This window comes from Acipenser ruthenus, chromosome 2, assembly GCF_902713425.1.
Source record: "Acipenser ruthenus chromosome 2, fAciRut3.2 maternal haplotype, whole genome shotgun sequence".
Classification (NCBI taxonomy): Eukaryota; Metazoa; Chordata; class Actinopteri; order Acipenseriformes; family Acipenseridae; genus Acipenser; species Acipenser ruthenus.
In genome coordinates this window covers 111,385,329-111,405,265 of record NC_081190.1, presented here as the reverse complement: position 1 = coordinate 111,405,265, position 19,937 = coordinate 111,385,329, and the positions used below count along the sequence as shown (strand labels likewise).

The 19,937-nt window shown below is 38.4% G+C and overlaps 1 protein-coding gene across 1 annotated transcript; it reads left to right on the top strand.

The window, feature by feature from the left end:
• The first annotated feature begins 1,141 nt into the window (after positions 1 to 1,141).
• Positions 1,142 to 15,569, top strand: LOC117408589 (neuronal acetylcholine receptor subunit alpha-9-II). The gene is made up of 5 exons (XM_034013712.2): positions 1,142 to 4,361; positions 4,913 to 5,058; positions 6,832 to 6,986; positions 9,296 to 9,828; positions 11,102 to 15,569. Exons 1-5 carry the CDS (start codon positions 4,286 to 4,288, stop codon positions 11,650 to 11,652), a joined length of 1,461 nt encoding a protein of 486 aa, XP_033869603.2. The 5' UTR covers positions 1,142 to 4,285; the 3' UTR covers positions 11,653 to 15,569.
• The last annotated feature ends 4,368 nt before the right edge of the window (positions 15,570 to 19,937 follow it).

Genomic DNA, 19,937 nt, shown 5'->3' with positions numbered 1-19,937 from the left:
AATACTACAGATTAAACACTTGTCAGATTACAGTACTCTGACGTACAGGATTAAATGCAGTAAAATAGGGGGCAGATAAGAGCAAGTAAAGCGCATTTAAGGAAGGGTGATAAGTGTCCCAGGCGAAGAACAGAGGAGTTCTACAGGTGCTTTCTGAAGAGGTGAGTCTTGAGGAGGCACCGGAATGTGGTCAGAGAATGGGCAGTCCTGACATCTGTAGGAAGGTCATTCCACCACTGCGGGGCGAGGGTGGAAAAGGAGCGGGCTCTGGAGGCAGGGGAGCGTAGAGGAGGTAGAGCCAGTCTTCTAGTACAGGAGGAGCGGAGAGGTCGAGTGGGGGTGTAGGGAGAGATGAGGGTCTGGAGGTAGCTGGGTGCAGTCTGGTCAAGGCATCTGTAGGCTAGTAGAGTACAGAAGAGTCTTGAACTGGATGCGAGCGGTGATCGGGAGCCAGTGGAGTGAGCGGAGCAGTGGAGTTGCGTGGGAGAAGCGAGGCAGAGAGAACACCAGGCGGGCAGCGGAGTTCTGGATGAGCTGGAGCGGACGGGTGGTGGGATGCATGCATCAGAGAGCCAGCACAGATCTCACTCTGTTACAGGCATATAAAACCATGTCTAGGGAAATGAATCACTTAATTGCCAAGTAAATACATTGAAAAACCAATAGTTAATGTGTAATTGTAGTGCTGATGTGCTTTTTATATTTGTTTGGCATGTAACTGTATTGGTTCTAAATAGTAGCTATAATAGACTAAATAGCAGTTGCTATTTAGTTAATGTTTAAATAGTAGCAACAATATAACAACTTAAATCATGTATAATAACTGTGTAATCAATATTGTTAAAAATAAATATAGCATTTTAATCACAATTCCAACACATCATTTTCTACAGATTATGCAGATATAATCTGTTTAGAAATGATCTGTACTATCCACCCATAGTTGGTAAAATATATTAGAAAATAGCTAAAACCATTGCAAAGTTTCATAACTAAGGCCCTATTAGCATATTAAAAGGAAAACCATCAGAGTTCAATGGTCTGTGTACCTGCTGAAAATTTTCACTTGCACTTTACTAATATCAGTGTTAATTTAACAAAGTAACTGCTGAGGATTATTTTTCACAGGTCACAGAGAACAGAACCAGGGGCCACGAGTGGAAGCTGAAGAAAGGCATATTCATAACTGAGGGGAGAAGGAGCTTTTTCACAGAAAGGGTGGTGAACCATTGGAACAGGCTGCCAGACAGAGTTGTTGAAGCAGAGACTATCGGATCCTTCAAGAATAGACTGGATGCTGTCATGAACAGCACTGTATAACCCTCGTCAATCAAAACAGTTTAATTTTGGAGCAGAGAAGAATCCAAAGATACAGTCCGAAACGTAATCGCAGGCAAGCTGCAAGCAAGATCATAAAACAAGCAAGATCATAAAATAAGTAAAAGCTTTAAGTTGACAACCTGCAGGACCCCTATCAATGGAAAATACATTCAGTGCGCTTCAGTGAGGATTTGAGAAGGGTCCCCACATACAGTTCTGCAGAGTTAATATACAGGATAGGCTAGCCCCCTCCCTCCACCAGCCCAAGCCGACACCTTGTCTGTGAGAACCGTTTTTTGTCGGGTTTGATTGTGTTTTTAACACCTATGCCCAAATCTGCTCTATATAGTGGAAATAGCACCTTGAAAACCAGGATCTTCCACCCGAGTTCAAAGGGCTCTTTGAACTTCAAAGTACCCAGATCTAATCCTGTTTCCCAGACACACAGGACCCTTTGGCTGTGTGCAAAGCTTATGCAGGGAGAGAGCCTTTAATGATTACAATGTTTTATATAAAACTTTAAAATCTTACAGTGACTGTAATAAGACCATTAGCTAGTCACCTGGAGGAAGGGTGGTCTGTTTAGCCACGGATTCCCAGAGGTTTCATTTCCCCTACTAACCTGGTACGGGGTTTCTGTTTTCCTCTCTTGAGTGCTAACGCACCACGCTAGCACTAAAGCGAGCAAGGATAGGCTGGCCTTTTCTCATTCTTGAAAGATTTAACACACTTTTGATCATGGTAGATTTAAAAAAATCAACACTGAATATAATTTTAACTCTGCTAACAGGGTAGTAAATAGTTAAAACTGATCAAATTGTTAATCGGTGACTGTCCAGATAACCTGGAGTTTCATTTCAGAAATACTGTAGGCTTTGTAGCCATATAGCTGCGTTGTACTTATAGGCAACACAGGGCATTGCGGAAGTGTATGTAACCTTGGCAACAAATCAGGTCGGTAAAGGTTTAAAAATGCTTTTAGCAAACTTCAACCCATTTCACTGATATGATCGATTCTAAGTAAAGAATCTTAACTAAGGAAGACGGGATATACCCTTCCTTCACTGATAAACAAGTCACTGCGTATTATATAATTATTAACAAATATAGAAACACATTTGTTAACAGGTTATTAATCTAATAATTAATGGTAAATAAACATTAAATAGTACCCATTAAAATGAAAGTGTTTCCAATTTTTCTTGTTTCAATATTTGTTTCTCTTGTTTTAAAAATTTCAAATCGTATTAGTGGTTTGGCATTGAAACTGCTAAAGGCATTATACAATTCAAATTTCATAGAGCGGGAACACTTTGAATTTGTAATATTTCTCTTTTGTCTTGTTTACTTCACACATGGACTGTAGGTCAATGTGTTTCTCTTTTACTGCTCACGTTTCTGAACAATGTCTCGTTTTAACTTGTTTCAATTTTCTAACAGCAATTAAGGGAGAACATTTTTTAGATAGAAATCTGATTTAAATGAGAAGGAAACAAGATTCTCAAACATTACTCAGAGAAGGGAAAGTAACATAGATGAGAAGCTGACTTTCTTTCTGAGAAATGCAATAGGACTTGCAAAAACAACATGTGGTTTCATTTTACCAATGAAACCTATTTAATCATTTTAGGACGCATAGATTGTGTGTGTTGATATGCTGTGCTGTATGTTGACTAGCAGATTAATAGTTCGTTATTTTGTTGAGATTCAAATACATACATAAGGACAGTCTTAAATGCTTTCGTTTTTGGGGTTTTTTTGCAATATGTCCCTGTACACTTATCACAAGCTGTCACTTTACAACTTTACCCAGCATTCTTAGCTCAAGAACCTGCTACACCAAAGAAAAGCAAACGTATGCCACCCAACCCTTAACATCTCAGACACAATCAAAATGAGGCTGGGTTTTCTAAACACGAGCCTGTATTGTTTAAAACAAAAAAACATGTTATCTAGTGACCTCTTCAGGAAGAAAGCATTCTGTATCTGTCATGTGAATAGCACATTGAATAGCAAAACATCTAAGACCAAATCTATAAGAACCCTTCTCCCGTGCAAAAAAACAAACAAAAATAAAACAACCTACTAAATCTATTTAGAAATAAACAGGGTGTATACTTGTAACCTTTGCTGAGTTATGGGAATGCTTTCTTTTCACTTTCTTTTAAGGATAATGGCCAGTCACTAGTTTCTAAGGTGCATCAAGTTATTCTGGCATAGTTGTGTGCTGGCAAGTTCCCACAATTTTAATGTGATGTGATCAGCAAGGTGAGATGCCAGACTGTGTTTCAGCTACAGAGGCTGCAGCTGTTCCTAACCGTTCCTGGAAAGGTCTGCAGTATGGATACTTTGCCCTGCTATTAAATGACTGCATGATCGTACACAGAGCAGGGTTCTGTCAGGAGTTCCATAGAAGCAGACTACAGTATATAGCATTACCCACACTTTTATTAACCAGGAAAAGGGTGCATTAGTTTGACACTTCTGTTTACATGTTTTTTTAACTTTCAAGAACACAAGTAAAAGATTAATTTCATGTGTTTCAATACATGATAACTACATATTCGCATTACCTGCCTAACATTATAGCTTGGAAGGCAAATGGGACAGTGCAATTATTTACCAGGTACAGTATCCATTCTGCAAATGACAAGGTGCAGGAATCTGTCCCTATTCTATTTTCTGACAGCCGCAGCTCATCACAGTGCGTGCAACGTTTCCAATTTCTCAAAGGGGCCCTATGCGATGTGATATCCCGTCTCTCATTCCAAACTGCCAAAGCATTTTACTCACCTGAGAGTCTGGCCAGCACTGTGCAACCTGAACTCAGTTGGTAACACAGTTACATACTTTTTCTCCAGTGGAAAGTAGGTATTTAATTGGCAATGCTGCTCTTATGAGACCCGTGGTATGATATAAGGCTCTGCATTTAGTACTCGATTACATTTCTTCTCTTTATTTTCTGATGATGTCAGCAAGAATGAAGAACCGCGTTTTCGGCTACCTGTTGCAGTGCCTGAGCATTTCTGTGCTGTTTCAAGGTAGGCGATGAAACACTTCCTGTTACAGGATTTGACCTTTGCACAGCAAGTGTTTGATGTGGTAATGTAACTGTTGTAGCTATTACTACTCTGACCTATACTTACTCAGTTGGCTTCAGTTTGTCCATTTTTTTCTTAATTTGGCACCTAAACTTGTTCGTACATTTACCTTAAATTGTATTACCTGTAGCTTTATACAGTTGTATTGTTAGGTTTGATCGTATGAAGAACACAGCTTCCCCATTAACCTGCAGTGTAGTGCATGCTGCAGTAACCCTACCACACACCTGATACTTGCATTGATGATGTCATCAGTGTCTTAATGTCTTAAATCTCATAACGCTTTACATGACATTGCACATTGCATATGAAAAAAATATCATAATGTCAGCTGGTTGTTTTCTCTAAATCCATGAAATACTATAAAAAAAATACAGCAAAGTAGGTGATACTCCAACTTGTGTGGTTCAGCATTGTACCCCTTATTTCATGTATATATTGACTTGTGTTAGACTGTATTTTAGTTTGTTTTTTGTTTCATGTTTGCACAGTTGCAGATTCAGCACAAGGGAAATATGCACAGATGCTGTTTCACGATTTACTCCAGGACTACTCAAATGCTTTGAGGCCAGTGGAGGACACAGACAAGGCCTTAAATGTCACCCTGCAAATCACCCTCTCCCAGATTAAAGACATGGTGAGATAAAAGACTAACAGAACAGAACTACAGTCTGGTGATTCAAATCCAGATTATCCAAGAGCAATAACAAAGGCCACCTAAACCTGTTCAGAAATCTCCAGGCCAACGATATCATTGATGTGTCTGAAGGAACTCCTGAAGATGTTTAAACTGCAGTAATGTTTAGCACATGAGAGCAGGGTTTCTATAAAATAATATGTGCACTATTAGTTTTGAAACAGGTTACTTTTATGATAGCTAACTTTTCTGTCAAAAAAAAACATTATTTGGCAGTGCCTTAGTAAATTGTTTGTTAAAAGACATAAACAAAGGTAGAACATATGGGTGTACAGCATAAAATAATAACACATTTTTATATTTTATAGGCATGATGGATAGTTAAATACTGTAGCCTCTTTTAGTCCTTAAAACTGAGATAATAATAATAAAATAACATCCCAGATTGAACAAAGTTAATTGCAGAAATGTGCTCAATGCGGTGGGATTAACTGCACAACAGCTGCGTTGTTGTCCATTTTTCTGTAAATTCTCCCGTTTATAATTGATAACCAGGCAGTAAGAAGAACTCCTTGTTAACCACAACAATACTTTACCTGTTTAAAAAAAAAAAAAGTGCAGTTGCCGTTTTTTTTTTTCCATTTTAATAATAGCAATGGTTGAGAAAAGGGACTTTTATTAAAGGAAACATGTACAGTATTATGACATTTAGATGGGAATAGATGTTCAATTCAGTGGAAATAGAAAAATGCACAGGACACACATATGGCAATATCAAAGACATGCACGTCATGAGGCTTTAACATATGGCAGGTCATCCGGGTTAAAAACGCATACCTAGTACACGTATTAATTTGGACCAATCAGAATACATAAAATACTACGTGTCTTAAATAAATGTAAATGAACTACGCATTTTCTACATAGCGGCTGGTCATTTTACAGCAGTACCTACGTAAGGGCTGGTCATTTTACAGTCATGCAGTGTAATTACAAGAGAGATTTTCTTCTACGGTGCAAATATAGATTTGCTGAGTGCTGCCGACTTCTTGAGACAGGCAATGTTGACCGTGACACGGTTCAGTTTGTGTTAACAATGTACACAATCGTTTTTTATTTTGTAATTATATTTATGTCAGTTTTACACTTAAATATTGAGGTACCATAGCTAATATTACATTCAGTGTCAGATCTTTCAACACTTGTTTAAAATCACACATTAGTTCCCAGTGGGGTTATCGCTGAATTAAAGCGAATTCTAAGGTTCTGAACCCATCGGTTGATGCTCGTCTCGGAGGGTCCAGGTCTATCCATCTTTCACTAGACTTTACCCGATGCCAGGTCCATATACCGCCACCAATTGGAATGGCAGATGTAAGGTGACTTTTAATTGGATCATTTATTGCACATACTATAATCTTTAAATTCATTGGTTCTCATTTCAGTTTCAGTGATCTGATTGGCCAAATTAGTAATTACAACACATACTAAAGTCAAATTGGAAAGTGTACTAAATATTTGAAACGGGTTCTAAATAATGGATTTTTTGACCCGGATGGCCTTCCATATTAACATGTCTTGACCAGTCTTGTGGTTATTACTAAAAAAAAAAAAAAAAGTTTTCCAAAGTAGAGATGAATTAATCACTCTCACTGTCTACCACAACACAGTACCCAATATAGTGTCATCTGAGTTTAGCAGTCACAGTATTTCATTTGTAAAATCCAGACATTATGACTGCAATCCAAGCCCGGGGGCTTCCTTTCCCCACAGGATGAAAGGAATCAGATCCTGACCGCATACCTATGGATCAGGCAGACCTGGTATGATGCTTATCTCAAATGGGACAAGGATGATTATGATGGCCTTGACAGTATCCGGATCCCCAGCAATCTGGTATGGAGACCTGACATTGTCCTGTACAATAAGTAAGTACTGTTCAACTGCAACTCCCTTTGTGTTGTTGCAGTAAACACACCTTGAAGCCAGAATTAGATGTGTTTTTAGATGTGAATAAGGAGATTGTATTATTATTATTTATTTCTTAGCAGACGTTCTTATCCAGGGCGACTTACAGTCGTAAACAAATACATTTCAAGAATCACAGTGCAATGCTGGTTATAAATTTATTTGATCTGGGCTCTATTTTGAATTGAGTGCAAAAACAAAGGGATGTTTCTGAAAGCAAAAAATTAATAAAAAAATACTAGTAAGAAACAAGCTAGTTGTAGAAGTAAGAGAGTGAATAACCTGATCTTTTTGATGTTGAGTACCAGTATGTTTTTTGTAAACCCATGGAAAATATGACTTTTTGATCTGACTGAAGGGTTTCAACAACAATGGCAAACAAATGACCAAATAGTAATAACATTGCGTTGTCATCTACACAGAGGCGAAGGGTTATTACATGGGAAATTATGAGAGCTCTAATAGTGTGTCCTTGAGATGTCTGCAGCAGAAAGACACCCTTTTATATTAAACCTGTATTATGCTCTACTGGTATTTTGAGGATAGGCTAGTGGATTTCAGTAGACAAAAGCCTTCCTCAGTACACTAGTACAGTTCATGCAGAAGTATGCAGTTGGGTGAGTAATGAAATTGTTATTGACATAGAAATTGATGACTCACTGTTATGGCATTAGAACAGTAAATTATTATTCTTTTGCATGGGCCAGGCAGCATGTACGTGGGTGTCCATGTACGTTTCCATGTATTCACTGCTGATAAACGTATTTCTTTCATAGACTTTGTTAAGGGTTATCTATGCAGAAGCGGGTGGTAGTTTACTGCTACTGGACTTCATTGTGTAGCGGTTACATTTAATTACCTTCAAACTAAAGGGAAAGTTCTTGTCAGCAAGAGACAAAGTAAGCAACTGGTGTTGCAATTTCTTGGCTGCTGCTTTGACTGTTAACAGCAATGACCCGTACATTTTTCCTGAGCCTCTTGGCTATACATTGTCGGTTAAGTTGTGTAAGAAACTGGCACTTCCCTTGTAGTTAGCAATCGCTAAATAACTTTTACTACACCAATTCTTCACTGGCTTGCGAGGAAGACTGTAAAAACCTGAACAGGGTCTTGTTACACAGCCGTTCCAAGAGTGAATGATCCCGCTGTCCCTGTGTCAATTGAAATTGAATGACGAAAGGGAGAACTTGATTCAGTGCATGAATATTTTAGCTGGGCTAAGCATGCAGGTCTTTTAACGGCAGAATCGAACCCACAAGTTACTTTGTCTTTTGAATCCCACACCAAAAACCTGCAAGGTTTGGGCAAGCTGATTACGTTGTCCTCTAATTAGCTGTGGAAGTAATCATCTATTACTTGTGAATTATGCTTGCTGTTCCGATGACTTGAAAGTATCTGATTATTCGATCTATAAAATATCTGATTATCCTATCTATAAAATATCTGATTATCGTAACTATAAAAACACATAATGGTGGCACAATGTAGTAATTGAACAAGAAGTTTTTTTTTATTGTCTTGAGAATTATTTTATTAAGTTAATTTGAATATTTTAGTAATTTTAGTAAGCTAACAAGTGTATTTTTTTCTGAAATGCAGCTATTATATCCATTATACATTACATTATATACCAATGTACTAATACAGACCTATATTAATTGTAGCTAACAGAAGAATCCCATACATCATACATATTTTGCACTTTTTATTAACGACATAGGTCTTAAATGTGCAGTTTTGAAAGAAACACATGTTATAGCAAACAGGTAATGTAATTTAAAAAGAGCTATCTGGCACTGCACCAGGTAAAGAAAGTTCTCAGTTTGCTGGCCTTGCCTTCCAGGAAGTCTGTTACTGCTTCACTTCCTGTGTCATTTCACCCTAGCAGTGTCTTCTGGGGCAATGCATGTTACTGACTGAACGATTGTCAGTGAATAGCGGAAGCAGCTGACTGGTTATTGACAGAAAAGAAGCCAGCGACAATGTGGGGAGATGTTGTGCAGTTCTTACCCTCCAGATAGGGTTTCTTTTCTACAATTAATTAATGCTATATATAAGATAGCAGGCATGTGCTTGTATGACCTAGATCACTTCTAGGTCATACAGCTGCTGAGGATCTCAGGACTGCAGCTCATAAGCTTCTGCTCCTAAGCCTTTTACTGGCTCCTTCAGCAAAGCTAATAAGAATCCCATCAATGAGCTGGGTTGTTGTGTCTCTCTTATCTTATTACAGCACTCGGTTACAAAGCTGTTTTTATTCTCTCTTTAGGGCAGATGATGAGTACTCGGGACCAGTGGACACCAATGTTGTTTTGAGGTACGATGGTCAAATAACTTGGGATTCCCCAGCGATAACAAAGAGCTCCTGTGTTGTAGACGTATCCTACTTCCCGTTTGACAACCAGCAGTGCAACCTTACCTTTGGCTCCTGGACCTACAACGGCAATCAGATCGATATCGACATGGGAATGGACAGCGGGGATCTGTCGGACTTCGTGGAGAACGTGGAGTGGGAATGCCACGGCATGCCAGCAGCTAAGAACGTCATCACATACGGCTGCTGTTCAGACCCTTACCCGGACATCACTTACACATTGCTTCTCAAGCGGAGGTCGTCATTTTACATTTTCAACCTCCTGATTCCCTGTGTGATGATATCTTTCCTGGCCCCTCTGGGATTTTACCTGCCTGCAGACTCGGGAGAGAAGGTTTCTCTGGGAGTGACCGTCCTCCTCGCCCTCACTGTGTTTCAGCTGATGGTTGCTGAGAGCATGCCACCTTCTGAGAGTGTACCCTTAATAGGTGGGTGTGGTCTTCCCCAGATAGGCCAAACCAAAGGACCTTCATAGACAGTAAAACGTCCTTCAGAAATCTGTAGCTTTATCACTGCTAAATGTACACATAGGAGATATAAAACCATATAATCTGTATTGAAATGATGGTGCATATGTATTTTGAGTTGAAACAACTTTAAGTAAACAAAACCCTTTAATATGATTTGTACATTTATTTTGCTATCATATTCCCCACCTCTTAACCTCAATATTCCAATATATTCTAACCTGTGGGAGGCATTGAAGTTGAACAATTAAAGGAGCTTATCCATGAGACATGGGATTATATATATATATATATATATATATATATATATATATATATATATATATATATATATATATATATATACTGTATCTAAAGCTGTAGTCAAAAGTTTTCATAACCCCATGGAAATGTATCATTTCTAGAAATTTCTTGAAAACAAATAATTATAGGAAAAATCTTTTGTAGCAAAAGTTTTGCTTTTGTGGATGAGGAAAAAGTCACAAGAAATAGATTTATTTCAGCAATCATTGCAAAACTCAAAAAATGCTAATTCAAAAGTATTCATACCCTGACAAGCAAAATGAAATTAATAGCTAGTTGAGGCACCTTTAGCAATAATAACCTCCTTAAACGATTAGGATATTAGTCAATGAGCTTTTGGCATGATTCTTTAGTGATTTTTGACCATTCTTTAATGCAAAATTGTTCCATTTCATTCAAATTCCGAAGACTTCTCTTGTGCACAGCCTTCTTCAACTCATACCAGATTCTCAATAGGATTTAGATCAGGACTTTGACGAGGACATTCATAGCATCAAAGGGTATGACTGCTTCTGAATTAGCATTTTTAGAGTTTTGCAAAAAATCTATTTCTTGTAACTTTTTTCCACATCCACAAAAGCAAAACTTTTACTATAAAAGATTTTTCCTAAAATTACTTGTTTTTGAGAAATTATACATTTCCATTGGGGTATGTAAACTTTTGACTACAACTATACCTTTTTGGTGCTATTAATCTTGTGGTTCTTTACTTGTGCCCCCCCCCCCCCCCCCCCTTAATTCAAGTAAATATTTCACATGCAGACTATATTGGTTAGCACTCCTTTAATTGTATTGATATTTATACTGTGGTGATTGGTAATTACAATTATACATATGAGCTAAACACTTTTTCATCTCTCTCTGATTTTTACATCAAGTATCAACTAAAACTTGATTGCTTATATAATGTTTTTAAATTTATCTTCCACAGGTAAATATTACATAGCAACAATGACAATGATTACAGCGTCCACTGCACTGACCATTTTTATCATGAATATCCACCACTGTGGAGCAGAAGCAAAACCAGTACCGGATTGGGCAAAAGTATTCATACTTGACTACATGTCCAAAATATTTTTTGTCTACGAAGTGGGTGAGAACTGCACAACATCTCAGAAGGAAAAAGAGAAAGAGGTCAAGCTACAGATGAACGAAAATGTCAATGCAAAAGTACAAGGTGAAGCATCCACGTGTCACAACAAGTACAATGTATCTGCTGTGGACAAAACCAATGGCCACCCAAACGGGGATCTGAAAGAGGAACGTTCCCCTGAGAACATTAACCTGTACATGTGCACCTGTGCCCATCACGATAAAATTACAAAGAATATTGAATACATCGCCAACTGCTTTAGGGAGCAGAAAGCAACTTGCGCAAAAGGAGCCGAGTGGAAGAAAGTGGCCAAAGTTATGGACAGATTCTTCATGTGGGTTTTCTTCATCATGGTGTTCCTCATGAGCATCTCCATCATACGATAAGGCAGCCTGATTGCAGAGAAGGTACTGCCACATGCACGCCACTAGTGCAGCCCTGGGACAGTGCTTGTACACATGGAAGTCATTAACCCATACGGTTTACACATTGTTATGTTTCAATACGAATAATCCAACACGCAACCATTGAGAAAAGTCTATTTTAATGATCTAAACTGCCGCCCCCTTTAACTCCATATGAATCCTGTTGGGAGTTAACTTTACTTCAGATAGTGAAAATACAGGGAGATGTTCTGTGAAAAATAAGGCTTATACATTTTAGGGCAGCATTCAGTTCATAAAAAAACACTCCCTTTATTACACCCTGTTCTTGAACAGTATCTCTTTTCTGAATAACATTGAAATGTTTGGGCCAAACAGGGAAGTAGTGCTGGTACTTTATAAAATATATATACTGTACATTATTACAATATACAGGTACAGTCAGTACTCGATTATCCAACCACTCCCATCACAGGTTACAATATAGTCAGCACTCGATTATCCAACCACTCCCATCACAGGTTACAAGATAGTCAGCACTCGATTATCCAACCACTCCCATCACAGGTTCCCCTAATGGATAAACGAGAGTTTCAAAATGATCCAGTGAATTTTTAATGCGCAGCTTTGTTTACTCAGGGTTGCAGCTGTAAGTCAATCCTCATTCGCTGGAAATTCACATAAATAATACATCTGAATATGATCCATGGGTAGTATGGCATATACAGTAAGACATGTTTATCTCATATACTGTATCTGTGCTTCACAATAGATAATCTTGAAGCTGGATGGCAAACAGTTTGGAGGAACATTTTGGTAATCTTCTAACACACGGTATTCAGTTTCCTTTGGGCTTGAATAATAATATGCACTTGGTAAACTGGACCCAAGATAAACAGGGTGATTTGTTACCATTAGGTCTTTGCAGAATCTTATCTTAAGGTCATATTTATTCATCTATTGTCAGGAATAAATTAAAAATTGTACGGAATAAAACAGAAATAATGTATGCAAAGTACAGTACATTGTATTACCTGCTCGAGTTTATTTTTAAATGTATAATACCTATACTGGTTGGGTCATACGCATAAAAACACACATACATGCAAACACTCATTATCTTTCATGAGACCGAACAGGCCGAACAGAACTGGACAATCTGATTTGGCTACTGTTCCACCTTCCTGCCGTGGAATGTGTTGTGCTTGTTCGGTCTGCTCGAGGAGCAGTTCCACACAGTGAAACAATGGTGGAGCCCCACAGGTACAGCTATGGCCAAAAGTTTTGCATCACCTAGAATTTTAGGATTGAGACCTAATTAAAAAAACAAACAAACATCTTTATGAACATAATTTAGATATTTTATTTAACATCTTATAATCAAAGAAACTAAAAAATGATATCGCAAAAGTCTACCGTATCAGAAACCATTTCAGTTTTTCGTTATGTATATTAGTCCAGCAGATATGTGTTAGAATTGTGAATTTGATGATAAAAGCATGACAATAGGCACACAGTTTGACGCTGACTTAACAAACCTTTTTGGCTATAGGGCCATCGCAGATTTGTCCTATGATGGCCATGGTAGCCATTTTACAAAAGGGCCATTATCGGTTATGACTGCTGCTATCATTGAAGGGGATTCCCAGGTCTTCTATGACACCAGTTAGTGATTTGATATCTCTGACAGATGCCATCGTCTGCTCATGATGACGAAAATCTGTCTTCTTCCGTCTCTTCTCCATTGATGCCTTAAACTCCCCAATCAGACTGACCATCTCAGACTCAGACACCACCCAGTGCCGAAGAGCTGAGGGTCCTCCTTCAGGCCTACAGCTCCGCTGTCACCTTTCACAGAGGTATTATTCTGCGTGCGGGGCCTGGTCAACTGCAATACCAGAGAATGCACATGCTGTCTTCCTAACTGTAAAGTTTCCTTTGAGAAACTCTGAACAGCTCTGTCCGTGACATCATATTCTGTCCTTCTTCCAGGCTGCTGCTGTATTGGGTATAAGCCTTCAGCAGTAGATACAGATGACCTGATGAGCATGGTGGGTACGTGTCACATGGGACATTTTCAGAAATTGGGGGCTCCTGAGCAGCGCATCCGGTAAAGGCACTCTGCCCGGATGCGCCCTATAGCTTGGAGATTGCTGGTTCGAATCCAAGCTATGCCACTGCCGACCGTGGACTCCCCAGGACTCCCCAGCCAACCTAACCCCTACCCTGCCAGGGGCAGCGCTTGGTCAATTGTGCGCCACCCCCGGCAGGGTAGGGGTTAGGTTGGCTGGCGAGTCCTTGGCTCACTGCGAACCAACAACCCCTATGGCTGCCCAGGCACCTGCAGGCCTGCCTGTATGCAATTCAGAACTGCATGGTCCTCCGACGCTATAAGTTCTGGGATGGCTGCACGGCAGACTTGCAGAGTGAAAAAAAGCAGATGGCTAACGGCACTCATTTTGGAGGACGTGAGTGCTCGTCTTCATCTCTCCAGAGTCAGTTCGGGGGTTGCAGTGGTGAGCCAGGTTGAATAATAATTGGACATTCCAAAATTGGGAGAAAATTGGGAATGAATGAAAAATAATTCTTAAAAAAAAAAAGAGTCTGCTGTTTCAGGTGCGGCAACACCGGCCTGCACTAGTGCACCTGTCCACCCGCTGCCCTCAAAAAGCTCTCCCAGGGTTTTTAGAGCTGCCATCTCGATGTGTAGCCCACCTGTGGAAGGATGTGGGTATTCACTGACACGGGGAGACAGAAGGGTGTACTTGAAACACAGCACAGGTGCCCAGTTTTATTTATTTATTTATTTATTTATTTATTTATTATTTTCAAGTGCGTGTTTTAGCCTGCAGAGGGTGCTGTTGTCCGTGGCCTGAATACCAGCGATGGTAGACAGGACCATGGAAATACCCACAGGTAAACAGTCCCGCTGACACACTCGCAGGTGCTCTCAAATAATAATAATAACAAAAGGTGAAATCAAAAAAATTAAAACAGTAATCAAAACTACAAAGAAAAGGTGCTGCACTCAGCAGCGTTACCCCGACCGTCGCTACCCTCACGGCCCGGGTCCCCATCCTACACTTCACCGCTCCCTCAGCCTGCTTGCTATACATTTATGAGGTCTGACCAAGGTTTCCCTGCTATCGTTATTTTTATTTTCTTTGGGTTCTTTTGTTTTTCTTTTCCCAGCCATTCTCGGTTCTGGAACAAAGCTTCCGCTGGCTCATTAGTTTGTCTTTCAGGGGCAGACCTGAGGGAACAGCCACTCAGAGAGAGAAAGCCCAGAAACCCTCTCTCATGCAGCCCAAGAGAGATCCCCTTGCAGCCTGGCCATTCCCACCAGCACAAGTATATCTGCAATGGCCCTATAGCCAAAAATCTTTATTAGGGCCTGCCCTAACTGTGTACAAAAAAATCATGATTTTATCATCAAAGTCACAATTCCATATTTTTCACATATCTGCTGGGCTATACGGAAAACTACAGAGCGGTATGTAATTCAATATGTTAACCTAACATTATTCAGCAGGTTTCATTCGACTTTATGAAACAAAACTTTACACCACAGCTCTACTGCTGATTCTCTGTATTTAATGTGGAAAAACAACCTAGTTACTTTTAGTTATATATTTTTTTTAAAATGACGATGGCTAATGCATAACATTGAAATTCAAACCTGATGCTTTTCATATCATCTTGCTAGAAAACATCTTCACAGGAGGGAACAAGCAGGATCTTGAGAGAATATTTCCTAACCAAACCAAACCAAAAAAAAAAAAAAAAGAATCTCTGTTAAATGTAAACTGTGCCTATAACTATTTGTAACTGTAATTGTAACTGGTTTATTTTTTCCAAAGTAATGTTACTGTAATCAATTTTGTTCAAGTAACTGTAACAGATTACTTTTTAAAAGTGACTTCAGCCCATCAGTTATTCTATTTATTTACAACTGTTACAAGATATCACATTATTTATTTATTTATTTTTTTACATACAATTACATTATCTTTTACATATATATATACAAACACCAATCACAAAATGTTTTAGTACAAATATTTATTGTAGAGAATGCGGAGTATGCGATTTAACAGAAAGTATGCTGTATATACACATTCATTTGGCATCAAACCTAACTTGGTTTGAGGGTTCGCTGCCTGGCCGACTGGACGAGGCTGAGACCCCATTTGATAAAACATAAAAACTGTTATTACGAAAGGTGGAGATGGGGAGGTGGTGGGTTACGATGAAATCAAAAAGCAACTGAGAGATAAGTGAAGCGGGTACTTATAGTGCTAACAATTTAAATTAGCTAATGTGTAAATTGAATGATTCAATTTGGTGATGCGGAGATTGGTGTCTGACCCTCCTCCCGAACTTTAATTATAAATTTCATATATTTTACTGGAGCAATCTAGGTAAAGTACCTTGCTCAAGGGTACATGTATTCTACATGCATCAAGTAACTGTTCAAGAGGAAGACCATGCACTGTTGAACCCCATTGGTATATGTATCACAGGATATCTGATCAACAGGAGAAACCATGCAACCGGGACTGAAAGAGGCTTGAATGAGCTCCATCTGTCTCCATTTCATTTCAGTTTATGATCATGATTGTCTTGTTTCAGAAAGGCTTCTGGAGAAGAGTGTCAGCACTCAGTCTATAATATAGCATCACGTCTGTGTGGTAATTAAAAAAAAAAAAAAGGATTGTTCTATGCTTTAAACAAGGGAAGTAATTCATTTAAAATGAGGCTTCCAGCTTAAGGTATTTTTTTACGTTTTATTAACTTCATGTAATTGTATACATATTTAAACATATGCAATCTCTATCATGTCATGAACAATTCCACGAGATTACAATTTATAATAATACAATTATAAATATATAGTAATTTACAATTTATAATAATAAAACCACAACTAATACTGTAATACCAGTGCACTGCACTATTCAATTTAAAGATAATATTGTTACGTTAAACGTTCTCTTTTTTTAGAGATCAGTACCGCCCCACTGCTTTGTAGACAACTTCATTGCAAGGGACATATTTATGTTGATTAATGCTTAGTAGTAACAGTTAGTTTCCTATCAATATTAACACATGCTGTTAATTATATTGCTAATAGTAACTTATTTATTAAGTAAATACAATACGTTCATAGAAACATAGATTTAGACTTTTCAGTTTATGGTTTTATCTCATGCTTATACCATATAAGCAACCTGCTTGCCACTACAGTGTACACAATTTCATGAACCAAATGGGCATGCTCTTTTTACTTCTAGCAGCAATATGAGTTTCTAAGCAACGTGTGCATAAGACATTTAAACCTTAGAACGGCAATCTGCAAACACAAAAACAAGGTATAGAAGAAGAGCATGCTGGGATACATGTCCCTCCCTGGTGTCCCTGGTCCTTGGGACTAAACTTGAAGAGTGTTGTATTGCTGGAATGTCACAACATTACAAAAATGGGTTAGTTACAGCAGTTTAAACAATATATCCTCAGCCAATCAGGCTGCTTTTGGTTGGATGTTGGTGGGTCTGGTTGTTGGTTTTCTTCAGATTGCCTTTTTTATTGCAGTGCTTGTTTCTCTAGTACCCTCTAGTGGATAAAGGTGTGCATTGCATAGCATTTACATTAATGGACTGTATACAAGTAAGCAAGAAATACGTTATTAAAGACAGAGAGAGAGAGAGAGAGAGAGAGAGAGAGAGGATTTAAAAACAGCAAATATATATCTCACATTCCACTATACTACAGGTACCCTATGATGGAAGATTGCTAAACTTTTGAGGCATTAATAATGTATCTGAACAATACACGATAAGTATACAGATTGTTTGTGTAAGAGCTCCGACTTAAAGTCCTCAAAAATATGTGCAAACATTGCATTAATGCAAACTGAACTGCAGCCCATTGTATTCTTTATAAGAACAACTCAATTAGAAGAGTGCTTTAACAGAAAGGTAAGCAATTGTATTAAAGCTTCAGTCTTCAAAAATAGTCTTCAAAAATATGGCTAAATAGAATAAACAGAAACGTTCCTTGCAGAAGTGAAACCCTGGTTGTTTCTGCTTAGATCATGAAGTGCTTCTGAAAAGGATGATTGGGAGGAAGTGAGGTGGGGAAGCATATCAGTGTTATACAGGCTTCAGTTGACCTTTGGGTTTCTGTGCACAGAGCAGGCTAAATGTTATTAATATGGCCCCAGGTGTAGAGAAAACCATGACGAGTTGTACTGCCTGTATGGAACACCCAGGTATTAGGAAACCAAATATCCATTCCTTCAGCATGTAGGGCTGATGCAATAAGGCCACACCCTCTGAACGTTAAACAAAGGGAAATCTTGTGAAATGGACAACATCCTGCTATCTGAATGCCACGGCGTCAGTTTCCAGAGCACTCATTGTTTTTTTTTCCAAGCATGTGTGGATTCAGGTAAAACCTGAAATAGCATCTATTAAAAGAATTCTCCTATATTTGTGCACTATAGCAGGGCTGTTAAATGGCAGCCTACACACTACACCGGGGTGCAGGAGTGGACGAGAAAAGGAGGAACTTAGGGGTGGCACACATTAAATATTTTGTTAATGTTTTTTTTGTGTGTGTGTGTGTTTGTTTAAGTTACATGTTTATTCAAGTAGTTAGAACATCATTTCTATAGCAACTGCCGCCTTTGCTGATTTAAGGACTTTAATAAGGTCTAAAAGTCTGAAAGTAACTCATTTGTAAACTGATAGTTCTGGGTTCAGGGGATCCAGTGTAAAAAAGCAGCCCACCGCACTGCATACTTATTACCAATAGGGATTGCACGAGCGCTATAGTTTCATATATGAGAACGACACAGCAGACAGCACAATCTCCACAGGTTAAACCCTAGTACATTGCTGTGTATTTACTTCTAGACATACAAAGTGCCAATACTGGACTCATGCCACACATTTCAAGCACTGTTTCATTGTAGGTTCAAGGTTGTTGACTGCAGTACTCAAACTGGTAAATCAAATGCAGCGTGCCGTTGCTGTAGCGTCTTAACTGTCTTAACTGTAAAATACATGCCCGTCAATAAAAGTAAGAGTTAAAAAGCCTCATTATGGTCACAGGTTTAAAGTAAAGGAAGAAAAGCAGCATTACTTTGGCAAGTGTTGCCATGGGAACTCATGCTCAGGCAGACATTTTTGTTTCAAATGCACTTTTCATGTGAGCAGTTTCTGAATGACTCACGCGTGCTTTGACCTTGTGGCCCTCAAGTTAATCATTCATGAACGCAGGAGTTAGACTTGAAGATAAATGCTATCAGTAAGAAAGAAAAGGTGGGGAGAAAGGGTTTCATAAAAAGAACACTTAATCCCGGAAGAATATTAATTTCAATAACCTTGAAGCTCTGAACATTTCTCCATCAAACATTGAAAAACAATGGGAAAAGCTACACATAATGAAGTGGAGCTCCTCTATCCTGTTTGTTCTAGCAGAAGTTACATTACGCTGCATGACACTGTGCGATTGAATTCGTCTTGTTTAGTGATATATATATATATATATATAGTAGTTTGTATGTGAGTATGTAAGCTATATAAAGGTGAAATATACATGGAAAGTTTAGTAGTGTCCTATAAATATAGTCTAATATAGTCTAGTATAGTACACTTCATACAAAAAAAAACCTGTAAAGGCAAACATCCATTTTTCTCCAAGGTCATTGTCACATTACAACTAGCAGGGAAGATGATATGTGTACAAAACATGTGGGAACATGGCACCTGCAAGTCTGAAAAACAAAAAAAAAACTATTAGGTGGACAAAGGGTACTCACAGAACGAGAATGTTTTTTTGTTCTTGTATTAACAATAATGGTTTTTGAAACCTTAGTACCCAATGTAATCCCATCAAAGGAAACTATACATCACAACTGATTTAATCGCACCCTATAAGGCCCTTATAATTACAGACATTCCAGCCACTAAAAGCCTCGGTATTAATGTTCAGAAGCCTAATCAGCTACTTGCAGAGTTGTGTTAGTTTTCCAATACAGCTTTTAAAATGTGAATTTCCCTTCATCTTGAGGAGTTAATGGCTGACATGTTACATGTTAGGAGTTAATGGCTGACATGTTACATGTTCTTTAGTTAAAAACTATAATAGTTTAATTAATTTAAACCTAAAAACAATATAAAATGCTGTATGAGGAGGCTGAAGAATATGTTTGCTTTCTAAGGGTATACAATAAATAACAATACCTTTTTGGAGGTATAATTAATTATATAACTTATCTTTTT